This window comes from Zea mays, chromosome 4 (genome assembly GCF_902167145.1).
Source record: "Zea mays cultivar B73 chromosome 4, Zm-B73-REFERENCE-NAM-5.0, whole genome shotgun sequence".
NCBI lineage: Eukaryota > Viridiplantae > Streptophyta > Magnoliopsida > Poales > Poaceae > Zea > Zea mays.
Genome location: NC_050099.1, coordinates 248,171,731 through 248,196,458, shown reverse-complemented (window position 1 = coordinate 248,196,458; position 24,728 = coordinate 248,171,731). Strand labels below are relative to the sequence as shown.

General features: G+C 45.1%; 3 protein-coding genes across 7 annotated transcripts; all 3 read right to left on the bottom strand.

Annotated features, from left to right (window-relative positions):
* Window positions 1-78: 78 nt before the first annotated feature.
* LOC100383756 (Protein arginine N-methyltransferase 1.5) lies at window positions 79-9,883 on the bottom strand. 3 transcript variants are annotated; one of them, XR_004857607.1, is made up of 25 exons: window positions 9,461-9,883; window positions 9,164-9,370; window positions 8,616-8,705; window positions 8,439-8,516; window positions 8,252-8,346; window positions 8,074-8,149; window positions 7,898-7,984; window positions 7,631-7,712; window positions 5,772-5,866; window positions 5,649-5,684; window positions 4,594-4,662; window positions 4,188-4,256; window positions 3,794-3,847; window positions 3,568-3,642; window positions 3,273-3,365; window positions 3,078-3,181; window positions 2,932-2,980; window positions 2,774-2,860; window positions 2,549-2,654; window positions 2,361-2,448; window positions 2,175-2,268; window positions 1,853-2,100; window positions 745-814; window positions 567-655; window positions 79-463 (listed from the first exon to the last, which is right to left on the bottom strand). XR_004857607.1 is itself a non-coding variant. In XM_020551691.2 (22 exons), exons 1-22 carry the CDS (start codon window positions 9,602-9,604, stop codon window positions 2,017-2,019), a joined length of 1,962 nt encoding a protein of 653 aa, XP_020407280.1. In that variant the 5' UTR covers window positions 9,605-9,883; the 3' UTR covers window positions 1,785-2,016. The 3 variants fall into 3 exon arrangements, 2 of the variants coding, with proteins under 2 accessions (XP_020407280.1, NP_001349061.1); XM_020551691.2 differs by lacking the exons at window positions 79-463; window positions 567-655; window positions 745-814 and having other exon boundaries at window positions 1,785-2,100; NM_001362132.1 differs by lacking the exons at window positions 79-463; window positions 567-655; window positions 745-814 and having other exon boundaries at window positions 1,785-2,100; window positions 8,252-8,340; window positions 9,461-9,752.
* Window positions 9,884-9,988: 105 nt separating this feature from the next.
* Window positions 9,989-19,192, bottom strand: LOC100382461 (uncharacterized). Of its 2 annotated transcripts, NM_001175202.1 has the most exons (13): window positions 19,119-19,192; window positions 18,509-18,747; window positions 15,120-15,187; window positions 14,990-15,026; window positions 14,144-14,231; window positions 13,994-14,058; window positions 13,834-13,911; window positions 13,555-13,602; window positions 12,426-12,479; window positions 11,617-11,778; window positions 11,119-11,188; window positions 10,498-10,553; window positions 10,015-10,412 (listed from the first exon to the last, which is right to left on the bottom strand). In NM_001175202.1, the coding sequence occupies exons 2-13, from the start codon at window positions 18,719-18,721 to the stop codon at window positions 10,242-10,244; spliced, it is 1,110 nt and encodes a 369-aa protein (NP_001168673.1). In that variant the 5' UTR covers window positions 18,722-18,747; window positions 19,119-19,192; the 3' UTR covers window positions 10,015-10,241. The 2 variants fall into 2 exon arrangements, with proteins under 2 accessions (XP_008677557.1, NP_001168673.1); XM_008679335.3 differs by lacking the exon at window positions 19,119-19,192 and having other exon boundaries at window positions 9,989-10,412; window positions 18,509-18,754.
* Window positions 19,193-21,648: 2,456 nt separating this feature from the next.
* On the bottom strand, window positions 21,649-24,450 carry LOC100501509 (Glycosyltransferase family 61 protein). Of its 2 annotated transcripts, XM_008679491.4 has the most exons (3): window positions 23,753-24,450; window positions 23,541-23,627; window positions 21,649-23,398 (listed from the first exon to the last, which is right to left on the bottom strand). In XM_008679491.4, the coding sequence occupies exons 1-3, from the start codon at window positions 23,877-23,879 to the stop codon at window positions 22,137-22,139; spliced, it is 1,476 nt and encodes a 491-aa protein (XP_008677713.1). In that variant the 5' UTR covers window positions 23,880-24,450; the 3' UTR covers window positions 21,649-22,136. The 2 variants fall into 2 exon arrangements, with proteins under 2 accessions (XP_008677713.1, NP_001183140.1); NM_001196211.1 differs by having other exon boundaries at window positions 22,132-24,036.
* Window positions 24,451-24,728: the final 278 nt, after the last annotated feature.

The window sequence follows — 24,728 nt, the reverse complement described above, 5'->3', positions numbered from 1 at the left end:
TTCTGAGAAGCAGCTGAACTGATAAGCTGCTGCAGAAGCTGACAGAACTTTTGCTTAAATTTATGAAGAAGCTGAAAATAAGCTGTGCCAAACAGAGCCTATATCCATACCATTCATGCAAAAACATCTTGAATTCCTTTTACTATCACATGCTGAAAATGAGGGATACCAAGAGAACAGTTCGTACGTGCTCATCTTGACAAGTGTATTACACCAGTACACATACAGTCTCAGCTTTGAGAGCGTTGCGACACACACATCACAGCTAGCACGGCGGTGCCAACTGCCAAGTCACTTGCCTAGCACTGCGAACTCTTGCTAATACTCGCTATCTACCTTTGAGCTCTTCTTCAAACATGCGCATTTTCTCCTGGATCGGCGCCAAAAAGGACTTGAGATCCTTGCAGATCCGTGTTCTATCATCAGAGGCGAGGCCCTTGTCATCGCCGAGCCTTACTTGTACCTGAAACCACAGGCAGAGAAGAAATATGTCATGCCAATATGCCATGCCTTCCAGTATTGTGTTGGTACTGATATCTCTCAGTAGAGAATAACGACAGCTTTACCTCCAAGTCATCGATCTCGCCGAATGAAAACTCGGGAATGTCTAGATGCCCTTTGATCTTCTTGTTTTCTTCTTTGATTAACCATTCACCTGATAAGCGCCACCATGAGTTACACGGCAGTAATAACAGTAATAAAAGAGGAGACGGTCTTGAGTGAGCGATATGATGTGATGCCTACCGCTAAATCTCAAGCTTAGTTCATAGTTATATCCTACTCTCTTCTTGTTGCGGACAATGACCTGAAATGCCTGCAAAGCAACCAATGGTTTATACTCGGAAGTTGAATCATCACAGTACAGAACTACGGAGATACTTAAAAGAAATATAAATGGCTATCACAAACAGATCCCATCCACGGTAACACAGCTAGGCCCGGCACGAGGGATACCAGTCCAAGCCCGTCACAGTTCAGTATCATACTGGGTCGAGCCGGGCCGTAGGCTGACTAACGATGTCCAAGCCCAAAACAGTTATTCTTACACGGGCCGTGCCGGGCTAGAGGCACGACGAACCCGTCGCGCCGTGTCGAGCCCGGACCCATAAACAAAAAACACTCCAAAATTCAGAATTTAAAAAGCAATATTCAAATTTATTTTAGATCCAATTAATTATATTTATAGTTTCAGATACATACTTAGACAAAGAATTTCATATACATATAAACATATATCACAATCCTCTCATATAATAACAGAATCATCAGTATTATAGCTAAAAACAAACTGAATGTTACATATTGTAGCTAAAAAACAAACTTAATTTTACAAAACCAACCCCTTAAACAGATCGTTATCGTGCCTACCCTTCAACCGAGCCGAGCCCATGCCTGCACCGTGGGCTAGACGGTCGGCCCAAGACCAGGACAGCTACCAGATCGAGCCTGGCACACTTCTAGGCTTCACTTCTAGCCGGGCCAAGCCGTGCTCGTGCTAGGCCACAACCATGCTAGGTCACAAGCCCACTGACGGGCCGACCCATTTGAAGCCTGACACACTTCTAGGCTTCATTTCTAGTCGGGCCAAGCCGTGCTCGTGCTAGGCCACAACCATGCCGGGTCACGGGCCCACTGACGGGCCGACCCATTTGAACATGTGTAAGCTTAACACAACCATCCTCTGCCAAGGCTAGTCGGCTAGACTTGCTATGTTGACACAACATAGGTTGAGTTTCACAAGAGAGATAAATGGAGGAAAAGGATATTTGACGAAACAAGAAACATTTGCAAGACAAGAAATTTTACTGCTACAACTATCAAAATCGAGTAGGCAACGTTGGAGGTCAAGCACCTTTCAGATAGCAACGCGTTACAGATCCTTTGATCTGCTCCTCCAGGCAGAAACCAGTAGCACCCGGCTCAAATAGAACTGGACCGGTGGACCCTATCATCTCTCTGTTTTTTTTTCTTCTCTGTTACAACACAAAGCGACCATCTTGATTGCCTTACTAGTTACTATAGACCAACCCAATAGGACCGGCCATTGCTGTTGTGGATCGGCGACAGGGTCGGTGTAGTCACAGCCCACTCGTACCACACCTGCAGCAGATGAGGATGAGATGGTAGAAGAAACTCTAGCATCCCATAATCGACAGGCCATGACATATGCTTACCTTTGTGGGGGCACAGCACCGCCAGAAGTGCACTTCTATAGGAGACCCTTCCGGCACATAGATGGGTTTTCTCAATGGGAAGAAGATGGGGAACCTGACAGTGTTACGGCATGAAGATACAGTTATTGATGTCGAGGTTTGAGAGATTCTATTTCCAGCTTTTGTAAAGATCAGGTTGCAGGTTACCAGCTAAACATGTTTGGTGTAGCTGTGTTTGGCTCGATTCCAAGATGAACATCTTTATAAAGTACAGAGTCAAAATAACCAGCAAATCCTGCCAAATTGATGCGGGATAGTCGTGTGAGGGACAACTTATTTATCTATGGTAATAAACAATATGAATAATAAATTGCAAGTAGAGTATGGTTGCATACCATGCACAAGGCATGAACCCATATCTGGCAGCATTTCAAATTGCAACTTGGTGTACCTTTGGTTGCTAGCATTTGGTGAGAAATTTGGATGGGTGAAAGTAAAAACCTACACAAGTAAGGTGATCACCAAATTTCATGTCACAAATAGCGAATGGAATATGGCAGTGTGTAAAACTGTGATATGATCTGAACCGATGAAACACACACGGCGGTCTGATCTCTCACCTGTTGTGGAGGTGCAAGTGTCGCTATGCGGTGTAGTTTGACAACATATGCGGTTTCAAAATGTGCAATGTCTTTGTGTGCTTTGATCTGCAGAAATCAAGTCACTCAGGTTTATACAGAAATGTCACAAGCTATAGCTGGTATTTTTAGACACCTACATCGTTGTGCAATTTTGATGCTGTTATTGGTTGGATGAAGCTGGTGTATCTACAAAGAAACATAAGCAAACAATCAAATGATATTATTTAACATATTTTTGACATCAGGAATTAAGGAAATATATGTATAAGAAAAGGTTCAGTACGATGAAGGAATGGAAATCCCATCAGGCTTCAAGAATCTCTGAGCACCATCAAGACACTCAGGAGATAGTTCATTGTCACCAAAGGACCCAAGCAATTCACTGACCTGATTCATATAGGTTTGTAAGAGGTTTTTAAAATCTAACAGGTTGGAAAGGTATAGCATGACCATTTCCAAGAAAGAAATATCACCGTACCAAAACATCTGCCTTTTCAGGGGCGTCCCAACACCGCATGTCACTAGAAATTACAGTAACCAGGCTTTCCCAACCCTCCAATTTGATCAAACTCTGTTTCATCACCCAAAATAGACCAAATCAAAATATTTGTCAACACTTATATGGTACAAGATGTCAGCAGTAGATAGTAAAAGAACAAGTAAATGATTGTATCAGCAATCATTGCATTGCCAAACTTTAGTAATTCAGTACCAAACTAATGGACATGCATGATTGAAGAAATATGAGACAGAACAGCCACTCAATAACTTACATGAAGAGTAATAACAGCGTTAGGATTTTTTTCAACAGCATATACTTTTAATTTGCGACCAGTTTCTTCAGCGGCCTGCAATGTCAAAGTTTTATTTAGATCCACTGAAGAGAGAGAGAGAGATTTTAAAAAATAGCTTGTGTTACAGTTGTACTATCATGACAGCTAATTAAGCAAGATCCTCTTTTCTTTGAAGCTCATAAGCTTCGAGAGAAGTGATGCTGACCTGCAATGAAGCTCGTACTAGAGGTCCCCGTCCTGCTCCCACAACCATCAGCACCTTTGTTTGTTGAATAGTGAATACATAATTAGACTCAAGGAAAAAAAACAGAATTTGGAATGAAGCCAGTGAGCCAGTGAGTAGATTTATTTACGGGATGCAGGAAATTAAAAGGCAAAAAAAGAGTTGTTCAACTGGCAATGATCTAGAAACATATAGGAAAAACAATATTTAATTTTCTGTCACATCAGCAGAAAATAAAGCCTCTAATCTTATTTAGAGTTACACCATTACTTCATTTCCTAGATTTTTTCGCTATTCTAAAGTTTTACAGAAAATAAGGTTTGCATGCATCAAATTTAGGTGGAAAGACACATTAAAGTTTAAGGCCTAATCCTACCGTCCTAGTTGTGGAGACTGCATCATCAGCAACCCTATCAACCAAGGCCTTAGCAACTGCTCTTCGATACTGCTCACAAGATGTAAAACAAAGAATCAACAAACACAGGTACTGGACTTAATAATAAGCAAATATGAAGTCACAGGGAAAAGGCATAGCATTCTGTTCATACAATATGTGTTTTCTTTTGCCAAATGAGGATCATCAGCTCCTTCAAGGAAACTAAAATTTCAAGAACAGCCATATAATGTGATGCTTAATGAAATCATGGTGGAAATAGTTAAGAAGTTCAATTCAGATTTTAAATTTTTACATTCATATTATTCAAATAAATGTGAAAAAAGGAGCTACTTCACAAGGTATAATATATAAAACAAAAGGCATATTCACGTCATATAGCAGTAACCTGAGTGTACTTCACAACATCCTTCTCAAATGTCTCATAAGTTTGAGCTTCCAAATTGTCCATTAGAGGCTGTACCAGAAGGAAAGTCATGGTCATGAGTATACGAAGAGTAATGGAGGGCAAAGTATTTCTGTACTAGCTTGGAAGGAAAAAAAACTCAGGGGTGTCAGGTTGTCAGCGGAATAAGTGAATACCCTGTGAACTAGGAAAAAAATCCTTCCCAGAAAGATTGTTTGAATTAGAATGAAGTGGGCATCATCTGCCTTAGCCTACGAATGTGTTTAACCTATTTAAAAGGCTGTAGCAGCAAAATGGTGAGATCATGGGTTCAAATTCCAAACATCCATAACTTCATTTCTCTTCCTTGAAGTAGTGAGGCCTACCGGTCACTCGGTCAGCAAAAGTAAATTTTGAAAAAGCTCGCTGAATATAAGTCCAACCTGGACATCCTCTAGACATTCGAGATGCTAGGCTATGGACTTGGCTCGTTATATTATGGAGGCATAAAAATGAAATCTGAACGACCAAAAATGCACTTTTACATGTGTGACTAAAATAGCTGACTTTTGTGAAATTCCTGTGGACTCACCGATACTGAAACAACTGATAATGGTTTTGGGGGTAATATAAATAACCTAGCTCATGACCCAAGAAAGAATTAGTTTTAGGTACTATAGAATCAATGGGAGGGACTGGCTTGGTGCAGTGGTGAGAAACCTTTCCACCGGAGCCAAAGGTCCTAGGTTCGATGCAACCTCTCTGCAAAAATGCAGGGGTTAGGCTTGCCTCAGTTATTCTTTACCTAGATCCAAATCATGTGGGAGCCACCAACATTGGATCTGTCCTTACTATAGAATCAATGGGAAGGGCAGGTCTGATGCAGTGGTGAGAGTTCTTACACTCAGTCACCAGGTCACTGGTTTAAAGCAGCCTCTCCGCATTTGTGGGGGGAAACTTGCCTTGGTTTATCCCTTCCCCAGACCCCACCCATGTGGGAGCTTCCGGCACTAAGTCTGCCCTACTATAGAATCAAGGGCAAATACAACAGGAATTACCTGCAGAGGAGACTGCAAAAAGTCCCTGTAATTAATCTGAATCAAATAAATAACACAAAGTCAATGAATATCCCAGTCAAGCAACTAAATTCTGGGCCACGACGTGTCTGCTAGAATGAATACCTCAATGCGTTCCTGCTCAGGAAGCGGATCCATCTTCCGATATAGGTACGCAATGTATTCAAGGTAAGGAGTTAATGCATGTCGAACACGGGAATCTAAAACAACAACAACAAATCCTTTTAGTCCCTAGCAAGTTGGAATCTAAAAAGAAGTAAAGAACAGTTTGTTTCAATGGTAGTTAACAATTAAGTCAACTACTGAGTCATGCTAAGAAATGTAAGTTTACAGTGAGACCAATGTTTACAAGTCGGGCGACCAGCTGGTCGAGTGAGAGGGGCGACCAGGCGACTAATCGCGATTAGGGCGACGATTAGTCGACCTAATCGGTCCTGGTCGACCTCTGGTCGTCCGTTAGTCGTCCTATAGATTTAAGGACATATGTATATGTATATAACTATATATTAACTATATAAACACTGCATTTCTGCAATAATATAGGCATAATTAGTAGCATACTAGCAGTAATTCAGTAAAAGTGTAAAACTGAATCCATCCAAAGTCCAAACTGAAAGTAATATTGGCATAATTACTTGCAGTAATTCAGTAAAAACTAAAAAGTACTGCATAGTCTGCATTACCTGCTGGCTGCTACCTAGAGCAGATCAGCATCCAAACAAAATTATCTGCTGGCTGCTACCTAGAGCACTGACGCCGCTGGACGGCTGGAGCACTTGGAGGCTGGACCGCTGGAGCAGAGACGTCGGCAAGGACAGATGAGAGGAGAGGAGTAGGGTTTTCTGGCGGCTGGGAAATGTACTGGCGGCTGGAAGGGTCCTGGCGGCTGGGAGGGTTTTTGAAGGGGCGGCTACTGTAGATGGGCCAAAAACCAGAGGGAAGCCCAGTACCAAAAGTCCAAAACTGCAACGACCAAAAACGACCAGACAGTGCTCGACCAGACGACTAATCGCCCAGGTCGACGACTAGGACGACTAGAAACCCTAATCGCGTCGTCTTCCTAATCGCCCACTTCCAGGCGACCAGCCCGACTAATCGCGATTAATCGCGATTAGTCGGACGACTTGTAAACACTGAGTGAGACCAAGAATCAAATGATTAGCTAACACATAGGACAGTATAGTCATAGAAATGCTCATGTTGCTATCATGATGAAGTGGAGCTTAGAGGTTTAAACATTTGAAGTTAAGAAATCTTGTTTTTTCCGAGTTGACAGGAGTATTAAAAATACTGAAGTGTAATGTGTGCAGTGAACTATATCCATTCATCAATATATGCCGTATTTGTTTTGAAAAGTCAAAAGGAGGGGCAAACCTAGTGCCGGAGGCTCCCACGTTAGGGGGGTCTGGGGAAGGGTGTAACGTGGGCAATGAACTATTTCCATCCATCAATGTCTGACATATTTGTTTTGAAAAGTCAAAAAAACAAAGGGGGGCTGACCCAATGGCAAAGGCTCCCACATGAGTGGGATCTGAGGAAGGGATAAGCCAAGTCGAGCCTTCCGCCCATAAATACAGAGAGGCTACTTTGAACCCGCGACCTGGTGACTCAAGTGAATAGCTCTCACAACTACAACGGGCTTGCCCTTCAAGGGTCAAAGTTTACAAATTTTGAATAACAGTTAGTTAAATACTTAAATTATATGCATGTTCGGTGTAGAGAAGATGCATCTCTAGATTTATATTTGAAATAATTTTATGACTTTATGAATGATAATCAATTGTCAATTAGGGTTTAGAGCCCAAACTTTACTACTCAAATGAGAGGCAGAGGTCAATACAAAATTCTAAAGGCGGGGAAGGCCTATATTTGGTGGTTCCAATATGAACCATTCTGTTTAAGAACAATCATGTGTGGTTAAAGCGCACCACAGAATAATGTGCCACACAGTATGCATAACTAACCTTCTGCGTAGCTCTCGTCACCTGAGAGCACTCCTTCAGATACTGGGAAAACATTGTGATTTGATCTTCCAGATATTATCACCTAAATAGGACAAAAAAGAACTCAAGAACAATGCCCACCACAATTACCTCAATTGAAGCACAAAATTGAATATATATTAAAAAAACAAGTTAAAAGAAGCATACAACATTGGATCATTGACTCTGAAGATATGAAAATACAAAGGTTGACTAAGCGTAAGCATAAAAGCAATAAAAATAACAAACCTGAACAGAATGTTTAAAAAATCCAGTTAGCAGACTCTGATGGCGCTTTGATAAACAAGGATATCCTTTTGCATTTGTAAGAAAAGCCTGTGAGGCAAAAAAACAAGCGGTGACCTGAGTTATCATTGGCTGACACATAAACATGAATTTTTAGATCAAAAAATTTGTGTGATTACCTCGGTTTGCAGAATAGCAGCCCTTACAGGCTCTCCAAACCACCTTGCTAATGAGTTTATTGATGGCAGAGTGCTCCTGATAGAAGAATGAATCTTTGTGAACACCAATACTATTGCATTATAGATTAAAATAATAAATAGCTGCAAAAGTACTGGTATGGGCAGGTATGACACTTACAAAATATCAAGTGCCACACATAGTTGGCTACTATGGTCACATAGCAATCTGAATGAATTCCATAATTCCCATGAGTCTACAATTTCACTCTGTAACTAAAGAAAACACATAAACATGTGCATTGTGTATAATGCTAAAATACTTTTATATCATGTTCCAGGCACACTCAATTGTCAAAAAAAAATACCGTGTGGCTGTTATTCTTTATTTTATCAAGATCATCATCCATAGGCTCGGACTTCTCCAGAGGCAACCTGAGCCACAACTTGAGAAAAAACAGAAGAAAAAATACCATTCAGGTATAAGCATATCTAGAACACAGATAAAACTGACAGAATGAGGAGTGGGAGAAGGAGGGTAATACATGCATATTGGTCAGGCCTTGCAAAATTTGATTCACGACTCTGGCATAATTGCCACAAAAAGATCTCCTGGGGGCAGGAAGAACACATGCCTGCAAGGACATGCACCAAAATTCAAAATCCTAATATTTTCAGCCACCATCAAAATCCTAAGATTTTGTATTGGAATGGAAATGCCCTTGTTTCTAGAATCTAGAGCTTGCGGGATGGTGAAAAACTGAGATGGTTCGCAGTTTAACACACACAAAATGCCGGAAAGAATTATTATGCTATGTCAATTGAATGCTGTTATTACTCATAACAGAATACAATTGTCAATTGAATGCTCTTGGAAGATGAAAAATGTTAAGAGTGAAAGCTAACGTGAACCAACCAGCAGCCAGTTACCGGCTCCTGGCAAAATTAGGAGTTGTGTCCTCATTATACAGTTGTTTTTCAAATCCTGAAGGCAATGTATTGCCCAATTAAGTCTTCAAATTTGAAACAACCATTGGTTGGTTCCAAACTAACGGGTGAATGGATAACGAACGGTGAAACGAGACGAGTGGACCTGCAACGAGACGTGAGACGCCCACGCAATCTCCTGCTTCAGCGTGAGCTCGGAGTCAAGGCGGAGCCGCTCGTCCTCAGAGTCCAAATCAATCCACTCGCTGATCTTCCCGACGACGTGGTTGCTCCACTGGGCCGGGCCAAGGATGAGGTCCGACGCCGACACGGGCAGAACGGAGCCGGGCGCCGGCCGGTAGTTGGGGTCAACCTGCGGCGCGCAGCAGAGCAGGGCATCTCAGAGGCGAGGGGGGGACGTTGAAGAAGGCATACGACGGCAAAAGAGCGGTAGTGTGCCCACCAGAGGGACGAGGATGAAGTCGAAGGCGGAGGCGAGGGAGTGGTTGAGAACGGCGGGGAGGTCCTCGCCGGCAGGGAAGTCGAGCACCTCCACCCCGCAGTAGCGGGCGTCACTCTTGTCCCCCGGACGCTGCCCCAGCGGCATCTCCGCCAGATGGGTGTAAACGGCGCTTCTTCGCCGTACGATGCTGGTTGCTAGTGACCGCTCGCTGCCGGAGCCGCCGAAGGAGGGAATAGGGCGCTGGTGCGGCTAGGGTTTAGGGGTTTGAGCGGCGGGCCGCGGGCGCCGGGCGGGGAGCAGGGGACTTTGGCCCTTTGACGACTGCTTCTGGTTACTCTTGGGTGGCTCGTCTTTTTCGCTTTTGCTGATGGATGGCTCACTGACATGTGGGATCCGAAACATTTAAAGCACCAGCTGAGGCTTAACGGAAATGACGAATAATGCCTTGCATGTGAGAATATTCATATGAATTGTTGGAGATCATTACTGGTTCAGCCAGCGCAAATCTGTAGCGAATCAGTTTGAGGCTTTCTTACTCACAGCTTACTCATCTATATTATTATTATATATCTAATTTCAAAATCCACACTATAATAGTGTTGTCTACAATGCAAAATAATCTTTTGTAAAGCCATATGTACGATCATAGATAAAAGTTTGCCGATGTTTTTGTGCAGTGATTCCCCTACTATATAATAACCTAGACATGCTATGAGACCGCATAACATGATATTACTTTTCCCACAAGTCCCAACAAACACACTTCAAAGCCTAAACTCCCTTAGCTTTCCGCCTTCACTTGCAGTGTATCTGAATCTGCCTCCTGACCGTTTCCAGCGTCGTCACTGGTCTCCACCGGTGCGTCCTGAGTAGCTCCTTTCTGGGCAAGCACCTCCTTCAATCTAGTCAGCTCTAGATCCTTAGCTTCTAACTCCTCTTGCAGGATGGACACCTGGGAAAAAATGCGAGCTCAAAATATAGCGACCGGAAAAAGCAACAGAGCAATAGAACACAGCAGTAACAATGGTGACGCTTACCAGTTCGTTTGATCTCTCCACATCATTTGTTACACCATCCATGTGTTTGTACAAAACTGACAACAAATGGAAATTGTCAGACCTACATATATATACTCCATAGTCAGCGATAGAACAACTTATTCTACTTCCTCCGTCCTTTTTTATTTGTTGCGTTTTAGTTAAAAATGAACTAGCAGACCACAAATATTCGAGAACGGAGATAGTACGACCACTTTGAATTAACATAGGGATTGTATTAGTTTGCAAGATTACTTATAATCCCTTCTAAATCATTTACCATAAATTCATCGTCAGTTACAATAACATGTGTCGTAAATATGTGGCCATTTTATTGTAAATATCATCTTGAAAAAAGGAATATATGTAAAGATTAAGCCTTAAAGAGTGCATGAAAAACAGCTATTATATATGTGCCTGAACCTTGACTTTGTCGCTTGTATTGGGTGTGGTTTTTATTGGGTTTCAACTCTAGATTATCCAAATTGCTTCTAAAAGACTTTTTGTGTTGTTGTAAAGTGTGGTGACCATTAGTTTTGGCCAAGCACTAATCACTGAGAAGCTTAAAAAAATACTCGTATTATAAAGGAAGCAGCTCATATAGACTAGAGTATCACTAACCATCAAATTGATTCCTGAGCTCATTGTTCTGAGACTTCAGAACTGCAATTTTCATTCCAAGCTCATGGATCTGTAACGAAGATAATTGTTAGAAGTTCATTGAAGATAATTGTTAGAAGTTCATTGAAGATACATTGTTAGAAGTTCATCTCCTTTTACATGGGCATATTAGCGTCTTAGGAAGTCAAAATTTATGCATACATAGTGTAGTGAAGTTGTATGAATATTTATATTTCACATATCTTTTAACTTAACATTAATTTTGTAGTAATTCTAAATATAATGTCTTTTAAATACTTCTCCAAACCAGCATCCTACAAAATGAAAGAAGGGGGTACCATAGGAATAAGAGCATATCTAACTTTTGTTATGAAGTATGTTGTTTCAAAAGAAAATGACCAAGGACACTTTCTGTATCAATGATCTTAAAAACAACCAGAAAGCATATCCAAATATATACGGTTGCAAAGTTAAGCAGGAGTCTGCAAAACGGCTTACTTTTCCTTCTGATGCCATCGTCCCAATCTCTTCATTTTCCTCTTGCAATGTTCTACATTTAGCCATTAGCATTTTCCCCAGTTTGCTGGATGGAGTAAAATTGACAGCAGCAACATTGTCCTGTAGCTCCTTTATTTTTTTCTCTTTCTCCTCCACAAGATTCTGGCACAAAAGCAGACTTAAGATTTAGAATGCATGAATAAATAATCTGAGCCTCAAGATGTGGCAGTTATAGCTTCCATAGGCAACTAAATAAAAGATGAGTTTTAAATTCTGATTGATCATGTGTATTATTTCTGAGACCAATATTTGGCAAACAGTAAGAAGATAAATCATAAACCTTTGCTATGTTCCTTATAGGAATCAAACAAAAAATAGCAAAGTGCTTTTAATTGAAAGAAATACTGATTGGGACCCATTCATCACAAGCATCACCAAGCCGACCGATCACCTGCTGCCTAGCTCTGTCATCAACAAGAGGACAAATGAGCCTGGTACCTTGGCATAGCAGGTGTGTGGCTGGTGCTCATCAGGGCCTGTGTCGGTGTGTCCTCTGATGCATCACAGCTATGCCCTCGATCCTCCATGGATACATATCCAGTCTGTATTCTAAACTTTCAATATGTGGTACTTGATTGGATACCAGTCCCCACGTATGGGCCAAAGTGGATACAGCCCAAATAAGTAAAATGGCCAAACCGTGGATTGAAGGAAAAAATACAGAAAACTATTTTGCATGTTCTAAACATATAGTGTAAGATGATACAATAAAATAAGAACCATCTGATTCAGGGAATGTAATAACTTGCCTTTAAACGTGTAAATTCCTCATGAATTGCTGGATCAAGCAATAATCTCCTTGTCTGTTAACCATACAAAAGGATGAACTAAATTAAGCTAACCAGAATATCAACCAGTTAAACAAAATTAAGGTAAGTACTGAAGACACAGTATATAGTAGAATTCAAGTAATGTTTTACATGGGACAATGGCATTCTTACACCTAGTTCAACTCTGGTAATTTTACCCCACTTTTCATCGATGTACCCCTCTTATCCCAAACTGAAGGTTTTTGTTTACCCTCATCCCATTAAGAGCAGTTAATGGAACATTTGGTTTCAGGGATGAGACGATGTGTGGGAATCAAACTTTCGTGGGTTACGACAAGCATGGACTAAGAAGAGTAGTGTGGGTGGGTTTCGCAGACACGAACGTTGTAGCCTTGTAGGCGTATTCAGGCGGGGTTGGATAGGATAAGGCCAGCCAAGGGCAAGTCGAGCAACACCGCGTGTGGGAGAAGGAGAAAGGAAGAAACAAGAACGAGGCTGACAGGTGAGACCGACGTGTCTGATGTCTCATCCTCAGTGTTCCAGGCATACCCAGTTCGCCTTAAGTGGGGCCTTGTCACCTAGGCGCTGCTCAGGCGGACCCAGAACTCGCCTGGACGTCTGGTCACCCTTTAAAAACTGCTCATCCTACTGTCCTATCCTTCCAACCAGACACAAAATTGGCAACAGCAGCAGAGAAGAGGAAGCAGACAAAGAAGCTCACCAAGCCCAAGCACATGCATGCTGCCAGCCATCCACCCTTGTGGAGGGCATTGGTATAAACATAATGGGTTCATCTGTGCGAGAGAGATTTGTTATTGAGGGAGAACAGAATTTACAAAGGGAACTTTCATCCTTTCCCATGTGTTTATATCGTTTTTCTCCTTTTTCTAATATGTTTAATCCAGCCAAAGTTAACAGGTTAGAAAAGATGGGTAAAAACACCATTAGCCTCTACAACAAGGGCAAGAACACCAAAATCCCAAACTTTTATTTGGGTGTGGGTTGTTGAATTAGTCATTAATGATTAACCCCATAACATAAACAAAAGAGTCCATTTTGATACATGAACATTTCACATAAATAATAACATAAGAAGCATCATGTTTACCTGCATTGATGGTGGCCTTAATTGTGTTTTTAAATCTCTAACTGCAGACTGTGAATTAATACACACAAAAATTGAACAATCAACATGAGAATGAGAAACACAAAATGAACAAAACAGCAGCAAGAATTACAAATATTTCCATCAAATATATAAAGTATGGTTGGCATCGTGAACTGTATACTAGAGATTAAGAAATTATAACAAAATACTAAACATATTTAGCCATATTTTAATGTCCCATCTCATAGAAAAATGAGGATTCAAGAACCGAGAGGGCACCTTCAGTTCTGCAATCTCCTGCTCTCGTTTTGCAAATGTTACTATAAAAGCTGCCTCCCTTTTCTTTGCTTTCTCCAGCTGAGTATGTAACAATAAAAATAAAATTGAATCAAAGGAAGAAGCATTTTAATAGTCCCTCATATTAAGACAAAAAAATAACCTGCTCCTTCAATGATTCCTCTGATGACTTCAGGGTACTGAGGTAAGACACCACTGAAACAGGATCTACATTTGAGATAATTTAGTATATTTGGTGAATTTGGTTAGGAAATACAAAATATTAATATGGACTTGTATTCAAATCACAAACCTGGAATGGTACCAGAAGGTACAGCTGGAATGCTCTGAAATGCTGAATGCCACTTCTCGATTTCTGATTTTGCAGCTTCCAGTTCCACCTGTTGTTACAATAGTCCAAATAATTTATGTCAAAAGGGTCATAATTTTATCTAGGTAGAGCAGATCTTGCAGCCTCTGGATTCTGGAATGGAGTGGAAATAACAGTTGACCAACTAACTGTACAGAACTATATTACTTAATCCACCAAAATCTTATATTCCTTTTTTCCTACCTAAATCTTCAACAGGAGCTTATCACTTCAGTAATGCAATTCTATTTATGTCAGTTTTTCACCAAGCTTTTTAGTTGACAATTTTGTTTTGCCAACATATATCAGCAGAAATGCAGATCCAATTATATGGTAACCATGGATCGGAGAGGGAATATAATGATATAGACTGCCCTCACCAATAAGGCTTGGTTCTGCTGCCAGGGATGCAGGGGGGGTCTGATCATGGCCAGTTCATGAATACTGTGCACATGAAAGACCTTCACAATACTAGCCATGGATGAAGTGTGTATCACGCAAAGCAGTGTCCTCTGTCCTTGGGAGATATTTTAGGCTTGTGCCACTCAAACAAAGAACTCCCGAAATACAGACTAACTTTAAATTATTTTTATAAAATACCTAGTAAAACTTGTTTTGTCAGCTGGTTTTTATTTAGGAGATCCAGAAAACCACCAAGTAAATGTGATTTATAGTGAACAAGTTATACCAAAATTCTAGAATAAATAACATATTATCCAACCAGATAACGTAGCAGTATTTTAATGCTCTAGTAAATGAGAACATCAGAAAAAGTGAATGGTATGAAACCTGGCAAGATGCAAGGCTTTGTTTACAGTCCTGTAAACTACAGGAGAAGAATGTTAGTCCTATGTCCATTTATAACAATACAAATGAAGTTATCAGCTAATAAGAAATTCATGCATAAAATGTGATGTACCTTTCACGAAGAGACAAAATCACTCCTGTTGCAGCTCCTGGTGCATTTTCCTCAACCTTTATCTTTCCCTGCACCACGGTGGATATCAAACTAGAAAGATTTAGTTGAAATCTAAATATTCTGACTAAGTATCATATAAACTATAATCTAGAAGTAACTTCCAACTTGAAAAGTTGAGCTAAACCTAACCGAAGTATGGTTAACATATGTTCCGCATTGACTAATTATAGTATTAGGAGATAAACGAGAACAATCAGACCATTATTTAAAGTGAGCTTATCAGCTTACAATATGCATTTTTCAGCCCCAGCTCTCAGTCATGCCAGACTCACAGAATCTCAAGTCTTCTACAGTAATTATGTCACAAAAGACTTATATGAATGCCAGGAGAGCGACCCTCAGAAACACACAGAAAGCCGCTCGGTCGCCTCCTGCTGGGCGACACGGGCGGCCGAAACCCTAGCGCCGCCGCCCCCTCCCTCCACTCCATCCCACCTCGCCGTCACCAGAGGGCGCCGCCGGATGTCCGCGCGGCCCCAAGGAAGGTGGCGGCGGGGCGATTTTTCTCTGGTTTGGTCGCGTCTGCCCGGATCTAGTTGGGTTACCAGGTGGTGGCAGCGGCGTGAGTGGGACGGCGACCCTTCGCCGGCGTGGCTCGGCCTCGGCGGCTTCCTGGTGGCAGTGAGCGCAGCGTTCGTTTGGCACTTCCGGCCGTTGCGGGTCCTGGCTCGGTGTCCGCGCAGCAGGGGGGCTTGCGGCCGGCCGTGGGTCGCAGCCCCTAGGGCAGGGAGCGGTGCCGCGCGTGGAGGTCTGGATTCTGGTGCGCGTGGGGTTCGCGGCCTCCGCGTGCCAGCCTTCGGGGGCGCCGGCAGGCTGGTCCTGGGCATGTGCCGGGGTGGTGTTCGGCATTGGTGCATCGGTGGGCCTGCGCAGTCGGCCGGAATGGCGGTGGCGGGACCTCCACTCGTCTGCGTCAGCGATGAGGTGGTCGGCGTCCTGATACGCGTTGGGATGGTCGGATCCGCGGGCTGGCTGCCTGGATCTGGGGGGCTGGTCGCCATCCGCCGCTCCTCCCTGTTGCTGGCATGGGCGGGTGGCCTTGCGGCTGCTGCGGCCGTGGTGGCAGCGGCGGTGCCCGCGCGCTCGCGTGGCCGTGGCTGGCCAGCGGCGTCGGCACCCACGCGTGCGGCTGGCCCGCTATCTCGTGTGGGGTGTGCGAGGCTTGGCAACGATGGCGTGCCGTGATCTTATTCCTTGCGTCGGTGTCTGGTTTTAGGCGTCGTCGAGTTGCTTTGGCAGTGTGCGGCTCGTCTTGGGGAGTCGGAGCTGCTCGTCCCTTGTGTTTGAGCTTGGCAACGATGACTCTAGATGTGTTTGTGTGTGAGAGGTTGTCGTTGTCTAGGTGGTTTGTTAGGGCCTTCGCCGGTTTTTCTACCGTGCGCCCTGTGTAGGTTTTGGGTCTGGTTTTCCTTAAAACTGGATCAATTCTATTCTTCTTAATTGAGAGGCAGAGCTCCTGCCATTATGTTCAAAAAAAAATTATGTCACAAATATAATAAAGGGCTAAAGAATGTGCAATTTCTTGATTACGACATCACTTGGATGCCAGCTCCTCTTCCCTATATTAAAGTCATTCCACCACCTACTTAAATTATCATGAACACATCTACTGACAAGATAATAAACTTCAGATCCTACCAAAAATGCTAATGCTTTGCAAAAAAAATGATAGATGGTTATCAGTTCAGGGCATGCTTGTTTTTTAGCCTTGACCTACCTAGCGAGTGGAAAGGAATTGAAAGATTGTGGAGCAATGTTTTCAAGTCGTCTGATTAATCGCAATTAATCGTCCAAGTCGGTTTGCACCAATCGCGATTAATCGCCAAGTCGTCCGACTAATCTTGGTTAATTGCGATTAATAGCCCAAGTCGGTCAGCCAGAACGACCAGCAAGTCGTCTGACTTGAAAACATTGTTGTGGAGTAGATCCAATCTTGCTTGCCTTCAAATATTGTTAAATACTTAAACCAGAAAAGGCTAGGTAACAAGAGCAACAGTGAGCTTGAAGCCCTGTTTTCAAGTCGTCGACTAGTCGGTGACAAGTCGTCCGATCGGTCTTGGGAGCTCGACTTGGGGTGCCGGATCGACTTTTCTGGCAAGTCGGCCGACTTGTCAACGACTGGAAATTCTCAGTCGACTAGTCGTCGACTTGGTCTGGCAAGTCGGCCGACTTGTGCCCCAGTTCGGCCCAAGCAGCCCAAAGGCCCATTACACAACATAAACCCTAACCCCCAACACCTGAAGCCGCCTCCGGCCATTCTGCACGCCGCCGGCCGCCCCTCCTCTGCACGCCGACCGCAAGGCAACGAGGGCAATGAACAAGATGATGAAGAGTACATGCCTAATGATGATGAAGAAGTGGATGACTTTGGTGAATCCCCACATAGCAGTGCAACTCAAGCTGGTGTTGGTGGTGAAGAAAATGCAATGGATGATCTTGATTTGGGAGATATTTAAGATATCTAGTATCTATCTAGCTGCTGCAGCAGTTTAGCTATCTAATGGAGCTTATTTCCTTTCAAGTTTGAACTATATTTTCTTGCTATTTGTTTTCCAATTTGAACTATATGGTTGTTATGACTTATCACTTATGTGGCTGATTTGGTTCAGTTTGAGGCTTCAAATGAGGTAAGACTTGCTGTTTATTTCAGTTTCGTTCAATTTCAGGCTTCAAATGAAGTAAAACATGCTATTTCTTCATATATATAAATGCTATATTGTCTATATGAAGCCATTATATAGGCAAACAACCACTATATTGGCAAGTCGACGACTAGTCACCAAGTCAGTACCTTGTCGACTCGACTTATCGACTTGAAAACATTGGTTTGAAGAGTAGTGATCATTCTATCACTATATGATGCATTATCTAGAGTCATGCAAATAATTTTACTCAACTTTCCATTTAAAGGCACATGTGCACTTCATCAGCAATAGAAACCATATCAAGTGGTGGGTGCAATTTATTGAACCATATGGTCCTCTTATGCAATTTCCATTTAGCGTCAATATAATGAGCATTAATGCAAAATAATTGTACTTCTGACAATGTGACAATCTGATTTCCAATTATCTGAGGTGAAACTAACTCTGGCAGGACTATTGGTAATATCTTCAATGACTTTTTATAGTAAAAACATAGTCATGACATCCCTTTTCATAGTATAACGACCAGACCCATCATATTTGTTCACTTCAGCTATAGTAGTTGGAAGTTATTTTTTAACATGCATCAACATAGATGACCTTCTATTCTTACTGTCAGTGACAAACTTCTTGCAAGGTAAGCACTCGGGTTGACCTTCTGGTGAACTTGAAATCTTTCCATACCTCAGATTTACGAGAATTTGATGGATTAGTAGATGAACTGGACACTGATCTTGCACGTTTCATTCCGGTCTCTTGTGCTCTTGCATCAGCTGTCAACTCCTGCTGCTGCCCATCACCCTGCCGCAGCTGCTCACCAACCTGCTGCTCCTCGGCACCAAGCTCTTGTATCTCTTCGTCTTCCTCAATACTCAGAGGGCTCCACGGACTGGACATGGTACCAGCAAAACACCAATCTGAATCTGCCATGGTGACAAAACAAGAAAAAAGTTCACAGCGGATTAATGTACAGGGAGAACTTGAGAGGGGCAGTGAGGTGGCGGGCCCAAGATTTTGGGGCTGGGTATTCGAAATATATAGGGTTTTAAAAAATTCACAACCAAAAGGCTAATATTTGATATGCCACATTATTGAAATTGCATAATATATATAGGAAATATATACAACACACATATATATATTGAAATTGCAAAACGTCATCAAATCAGTAGTACTGTAATACCTTGATACATAAAATTAAATCAGGATAGTAAGCAATTTGGGGACAAAGCCAAGCTAAGCATTTCAAAAATTGCTATTCCCAAAAAAAAAATGAAACTGAATTTAAACTTACAGAACTTAGAGCTGCTGGGCTGCGTGCTCCACTGCTGCCGCCTGACGCCCGGCCCTGACCGCCGCCTGGCCGCGTTGACGCTAGGGCTCGGCGTTCGGGAAAAGGACAACGAGTAGTTGGTCGACAGCGTCCGCGTGCGGGAGCCGCGACGGGAGCACGCGGCAGCGATCCATACACTCTGGTGTCCTCAATGGGCCTGCGGTAGGCAATATGGGCCTAGTTCCTCCTTGAGGGCAGGGGCAGCGGAGAAAAAGATAGCAACTTTTTTCTAGGACGGCACAGCTGGACTTTATACGAATCCGAAATAAAATGAGACTAGACCCGTTTGGCAAAGCTCCAGTTCCTGCTTCTTTAGCTTCAGATTCTGATCCTCGTGAGAAGTTGATCCTCCTGATTCTTCTAAAGAATCAGAATCATTTTTAAAACCGTTTGGCAAGTAAACTGATTCTTGTCCTCTGAAAGTTGGTGGTCTGTGGTGATTGTCTGTTTTACCCTTTGCAGTTCAATTTTGTTACAAACCAATAAGTAGGATGCATATACGGAAAAAATTATGAAACAATAACATATAAAATATTCTCATCATAGTAGTGCATAAAATGGTCTCAAATGTTTAATCCATAAATTGGCTCATTATGTTTTTGTCCAATGGCAATTGCGGGTAATTTCGATCAAAATTTAAGGTGAGGTCCATATTTGGTTGGTTGAGGAGCTGTTTTAAGGGAGGGTGGAGCAGGTTTTTTTAGATACCACATTTCTTCACAAAAACAACTCCCGATCTTTCGGCTCCACACGAGAATCAGTTTAAAAAAAATACCCGTTTGGCACGACTCCTCCAGATCCTCGCTTAGTATCAGGAGCTGGAGCTGTGCCAAACGGGGAAAATTATCCGCGGGACCTTACCCGAATCCGAATGGAAATGGGACTAAAATTATTAGATTATTGGCTTTATTTAATTTGTATCGACTTCTATATTTTCTACGGTGTTTTGTCTCTATGGTTTATAGCTGTAGCAGTCCGAACAACTAACTTTAATCGAAAGCGGACAATATGTTCCTTGTGATCCAGATAAAAGCAAATATCATTTTTTTTTAGTTTTTTTCTATGATTGTGAGCTATGTAAATCTATGTTTTTTGTACCTTTGAGATTGTAAAGTTCAATATAAAGTAAACCTCAAATTTATCATATATCTTAACAAATAATAGATGTAAAATTCAGATACCGATATGAATATATCCTAAATTATGAATTCCACACTATCCTCGTGCGGCTAAGGAAGGACAAATCCAACAAATCGCCTCATTATGACCCCATATAAAAAAATGCTAAATTTCACTCGTTAACCTTAACTCTCATTTTCTTCCCTCTTTTGACGCTCGCCCATGTGATAAAAATGGCGTGTAGAGCAACTGTAAACCCAACAAACATTGATCATGCTACGACGCGTCGCCGCTGTTAATAAACGTAGACGTAAATCAGCTGCAATGCACACTACCATATATATACTCTATAGTTGCAACTCTCGTGCGTATACCATTCTTTTAATATACAGGATAAAGCACACAAACGCATGTAGGTTACACAACACAGGAACTAGACTCGTAGTTTCGTGGTGTGTGTATGTTGGCTTCTGCTGACGACGAACTGTATTTTGGATGCGCACACCATCTGGGGCTCTGGGCACACGAGAGACGGACGCACACAAGCAGAACAAAGTTGCTGACTGGTTATTAATGCGACGGAATCTCGCTACGGCTACGACGAAACGATCGTTGGTCACATTGACACGACTCCTAAGTTAAGCTGCGAACAATACTTTATTCTGGCTCCTCTCAATCTTTTTTTTTTGGGGGGGGGGCTCAGCTACTAGAGGCAGTCAAATAAGATTGCTAAAAAAAAGTATTGTATATTTTGGGACGAACCGAGTAGTTGTTAGCTAAAGCACGGGCGATCGGCAGGGTGGTGATGGTGATGGGCTGATGATGATGGCGCGCGGGTGGGGTTGTTAACCTCGGCGGTTGGGCCCACTAATCCAGGACCACGAGCAGCGCACGCACATGCGGCTCCGCTCCTCCAGCTCCAGGGCCAGGGCCAGGAACGGAATCTATTGCGCGTCGTCTTGCGTCCAACCAACCTGTCTTGTCGGGCACCGAGGTTGGCGCACATGCGCGGCCGCGGCAGTCGGGCCACCGACATGGCCGCCCCGCCGGGACAGGGCGCACGGCGGGAGGCTGCAGCAACAGACGTACTAAGCGAGACGAGATGCCGCCCACCTTGGTGCATGCAGTGCAGCGCGCTGAAGAGGAGTCATCTCATGCGTCGTCCGCCCGTCGCCGTCGCTGGCAAGTGGCCAAACAACTAGGCTGTGTCAACTGCCAAGTTCCTTCTGCTGCTAAGTGCTACCACTACCCAAATCGACACCGCGATGCGATCCAGTCCAGCCACCGCGACAGGGGAACTTGCACACTCGTTGTGCACGACAATGGCCGACCAGACCTGACAAAGCATCGCAGGAAAAAAAAAATCCAGAAATGGGTGAGGTCGGAGATGACCTAATCATAAGTCTCATGGTCCTTGCTAGAGTTCTTTACATCTTGGCATCCATCCACACACTGATACACACATGACTACATGAGTAACCAATAATCACAAAAAAAAAGGGTTGCTGTATACTAGTACAAATTAACAGATCGACATCTGTGCTAGATTCAGCTGGCCCTGCTCTCTCTCTCTCTCACTGTATACATTTTTTTTTATTTTTTTTTTAAAAGCGACAGCTTGGTCTTCTTGCTTTGCTTGCTCATCGTTTTCCCATGAGGTTCCTTATGTAGCAGTAATAACACAGCAAAACAATGGAGGGATCGAAAGAATCTTGCTAGTTAAAAAAAAGGAAGGAAAAAAAGGAAGGAAGATTAAGCTAGTTTGAGCATGCAGCGGGGACGACAGATTTAGATACACCAACCTATCTACCTCCAGACCGGACGGTTGGGCGGTTGGAGCTGACGGCGGCCGCCGGCCGGTCATGGAGACGGCAACCGGGCCATGACCTCCCGCAGCGTGGCCCTGAACCTGTCGAGATCCATCCGGATGTTCTGCTTGTCCAGATACGCCGTCTTGAGCGCGTCCCACCCCTGCCGGTGCACGGCGTAGGGGTCGGTGAGCACCTGGTGGCCCCTCGGGTACTGGTCCACCAGCGAGCTCTCCTCCAGCCGCACGTGGTAGTCCATGTAGCTCACCTCCATGTCCGCCGCGGGCTCCTTGAACGTGACGCCCGTCAGCCACTCCAGCCCGCCGAACGGCACCACCTGGACCAGCACGGCGCCGCGGGGCAGGAACACCATGTTGGTCAGCCCGGCGCCGTGCACGCCCACCATGGCGTCCGCGGAGTTCACCAGCGCCGCGAACGCCGCCATGTCCGTGCGCTGGTCGGGCTCCGCCACCCGCACCTCGAACCCGGCGTCGCCCGCGGCGACCGCCATCTCCCGCGAGTTCAGGAACCGGCGCGACCCACGCCGGGAGATGATGAGCAGCCGCGGTTTCCCGTCCCCCGTGGCGCCGCCGCCGCCGCCGCGGGACGCCGCCTCGCGCTTCAGCCCGAAGGCGGCGCGCAGGGCGCGCTTGAAGTCCACCGCGGAGACGTGGCCCGGCGCGCGCCGCGGGTCCACGCCCATGTCCCTGTGGAAGGTGGCGCCCACCACGATCCGCGGGAAGCAGTGCACCTCCCCGTCCTTGTCCACGTCGATCACGTCGTGCCGCGTGAGCTGCCGGAAGAAGGGCGTGAACTTGCCCACCCACCACGGCTTCATCCCGCTCACCAGGAACTGCACGCGCCCACGGAACTGGTGCGTGCTGATGAACAGCGGCACCAGCACGTCCGTGTAGTCGTGGTACAGGTTGCCGGAGAACCCGCCGTTGGAGAAGAGGAAGCCGGGGACGCTGTGGTTCCTGGTGCACGCGGGCGCCGCCGCCGCCCCCGGCTCCGGGAGCGCCTTCAGCGTGTACTCGCGGACGTGGGCCATGGCCACGGGGTCGTGGTAGCGCGCGTACGGCTTCGTCCTCCACTCCCTCTCTATCCCGCCGACGTAGATGGTGGAGCGGTTCCCGTCCACCCGGATGTCGCCGGACGCGTCGCACCGCTCCGACCGCTTGCTCGTCATGTAGCACGTCGGCTTGCCCTTGCCCTTCTTCTTCTTGCTGCCCCTGTTAGCCGTGACGGCCGGCGGCGGAGGCGGCGGCTTGGTCACCACATTCTCTTCTTCCGCTTCCTGCTCGTCCTCCTCCTCTGATAGACCGCCGGAAGAGAAGTAATTTGTCAGCGCTGACCGTCGTGAGGCTGAATTCCCGAGAGATTATAAACCCTGGAGCTCGATCCGATTCGATTTGATTCGGGTACAAGAGCAGAGCATGGCAGAAGAAAGACAGACCTCCGGGCGTCCTGGCCGGCGACGACTCCTCCGGCTCCATCCGGATGCTGGCGTTCATCTGCTCCTCGAGCTGGTCCTCGGCCTTGCCTGCACGAACCATAGCAGCGTCAGCGAAGGCAGCTCCGCACGCAGTCCCCACCATCTCCACTTCTCCTGACAGACGGAGGAAAGGTGACGCACGCAACGCAACGCAACGCGAGTACGCGACGCACCGAGGGGGGTGGCGCAGTATCTGGCCTTGACGAAACTGAGGACGCAGAGGGACAGCAGCATGGCGCCGATGATGACGCCGTTGCTGACCCGCCGCGACTCCTGCCGGCTTCTCAGCGACGACTTCATCCCGCCCTCCGCCCGCCGGCCCAGATCTGGGGGCCGCACCACGCCCAGAGCAGCCCCCCTCTACTCCCGAGGAGGTGGTCGAGAGAGGGGGAGGAGAGCGGGCGAGGTGGCAGGGAACGGGAACGCCAGGCGAAGAAACAAGGAAGGGACAAGGGACAAGGGAGGGAGGAAGCAGAGGGAGACTGGTCTTAAGCTGCCGTGCCGAGCTGGATCTATAGGTGCTGGTATAGTTGGTGGGGAGGGAAGGGGAGCACGAGCGCGGAGCGGTTGACCGGCGCGCGGACGGCGATGCCGAAGGGCCAACCAGCTACACGGGTGCCGGGAGGGTCGCCGGCGGCCGTCGCGGCAGGAGCGAGCAGCAGCAGGCGAGGCAAGAAGAGACGCGGGTAGGGCCCGTTGATTATGCACTGAGCAGGTGGGGGACAAAGGACTGACGGCCGATTAGTTGGGCCCTGCGGCTGCGGGACTCTTGGACCGCGTCTCGTGTCTGACCACGGCCGCTCACGCAGTCACGCTGACCCTCCTATCATCTTCTGCTGCTTCCTATTGTTGGGACTTGAGTGTGACCGCTGCTGCGGGTGTGAGAAGAGCATTTGTATTTGTGTATCTCTATGTCTAACTCTATCTCTTAACTAATACTCCCTCCATTTCGTTTTAGTTATAGCTAGATAGTGTAAAATTGAACTATCCAGCGACAACTAAAAAGAAACGGGGGAGTATATTAGATAGTGTTTGGTTGGATAGCCAAGTAGAACGGAGTCGTTCTGTCCCAGTTTTGTTGTTGTTTGGTTACAAAGTAAATAGAACGGAATGGCTCCAATTAGGGAATTTTTTCCTCAGATTCGGAAC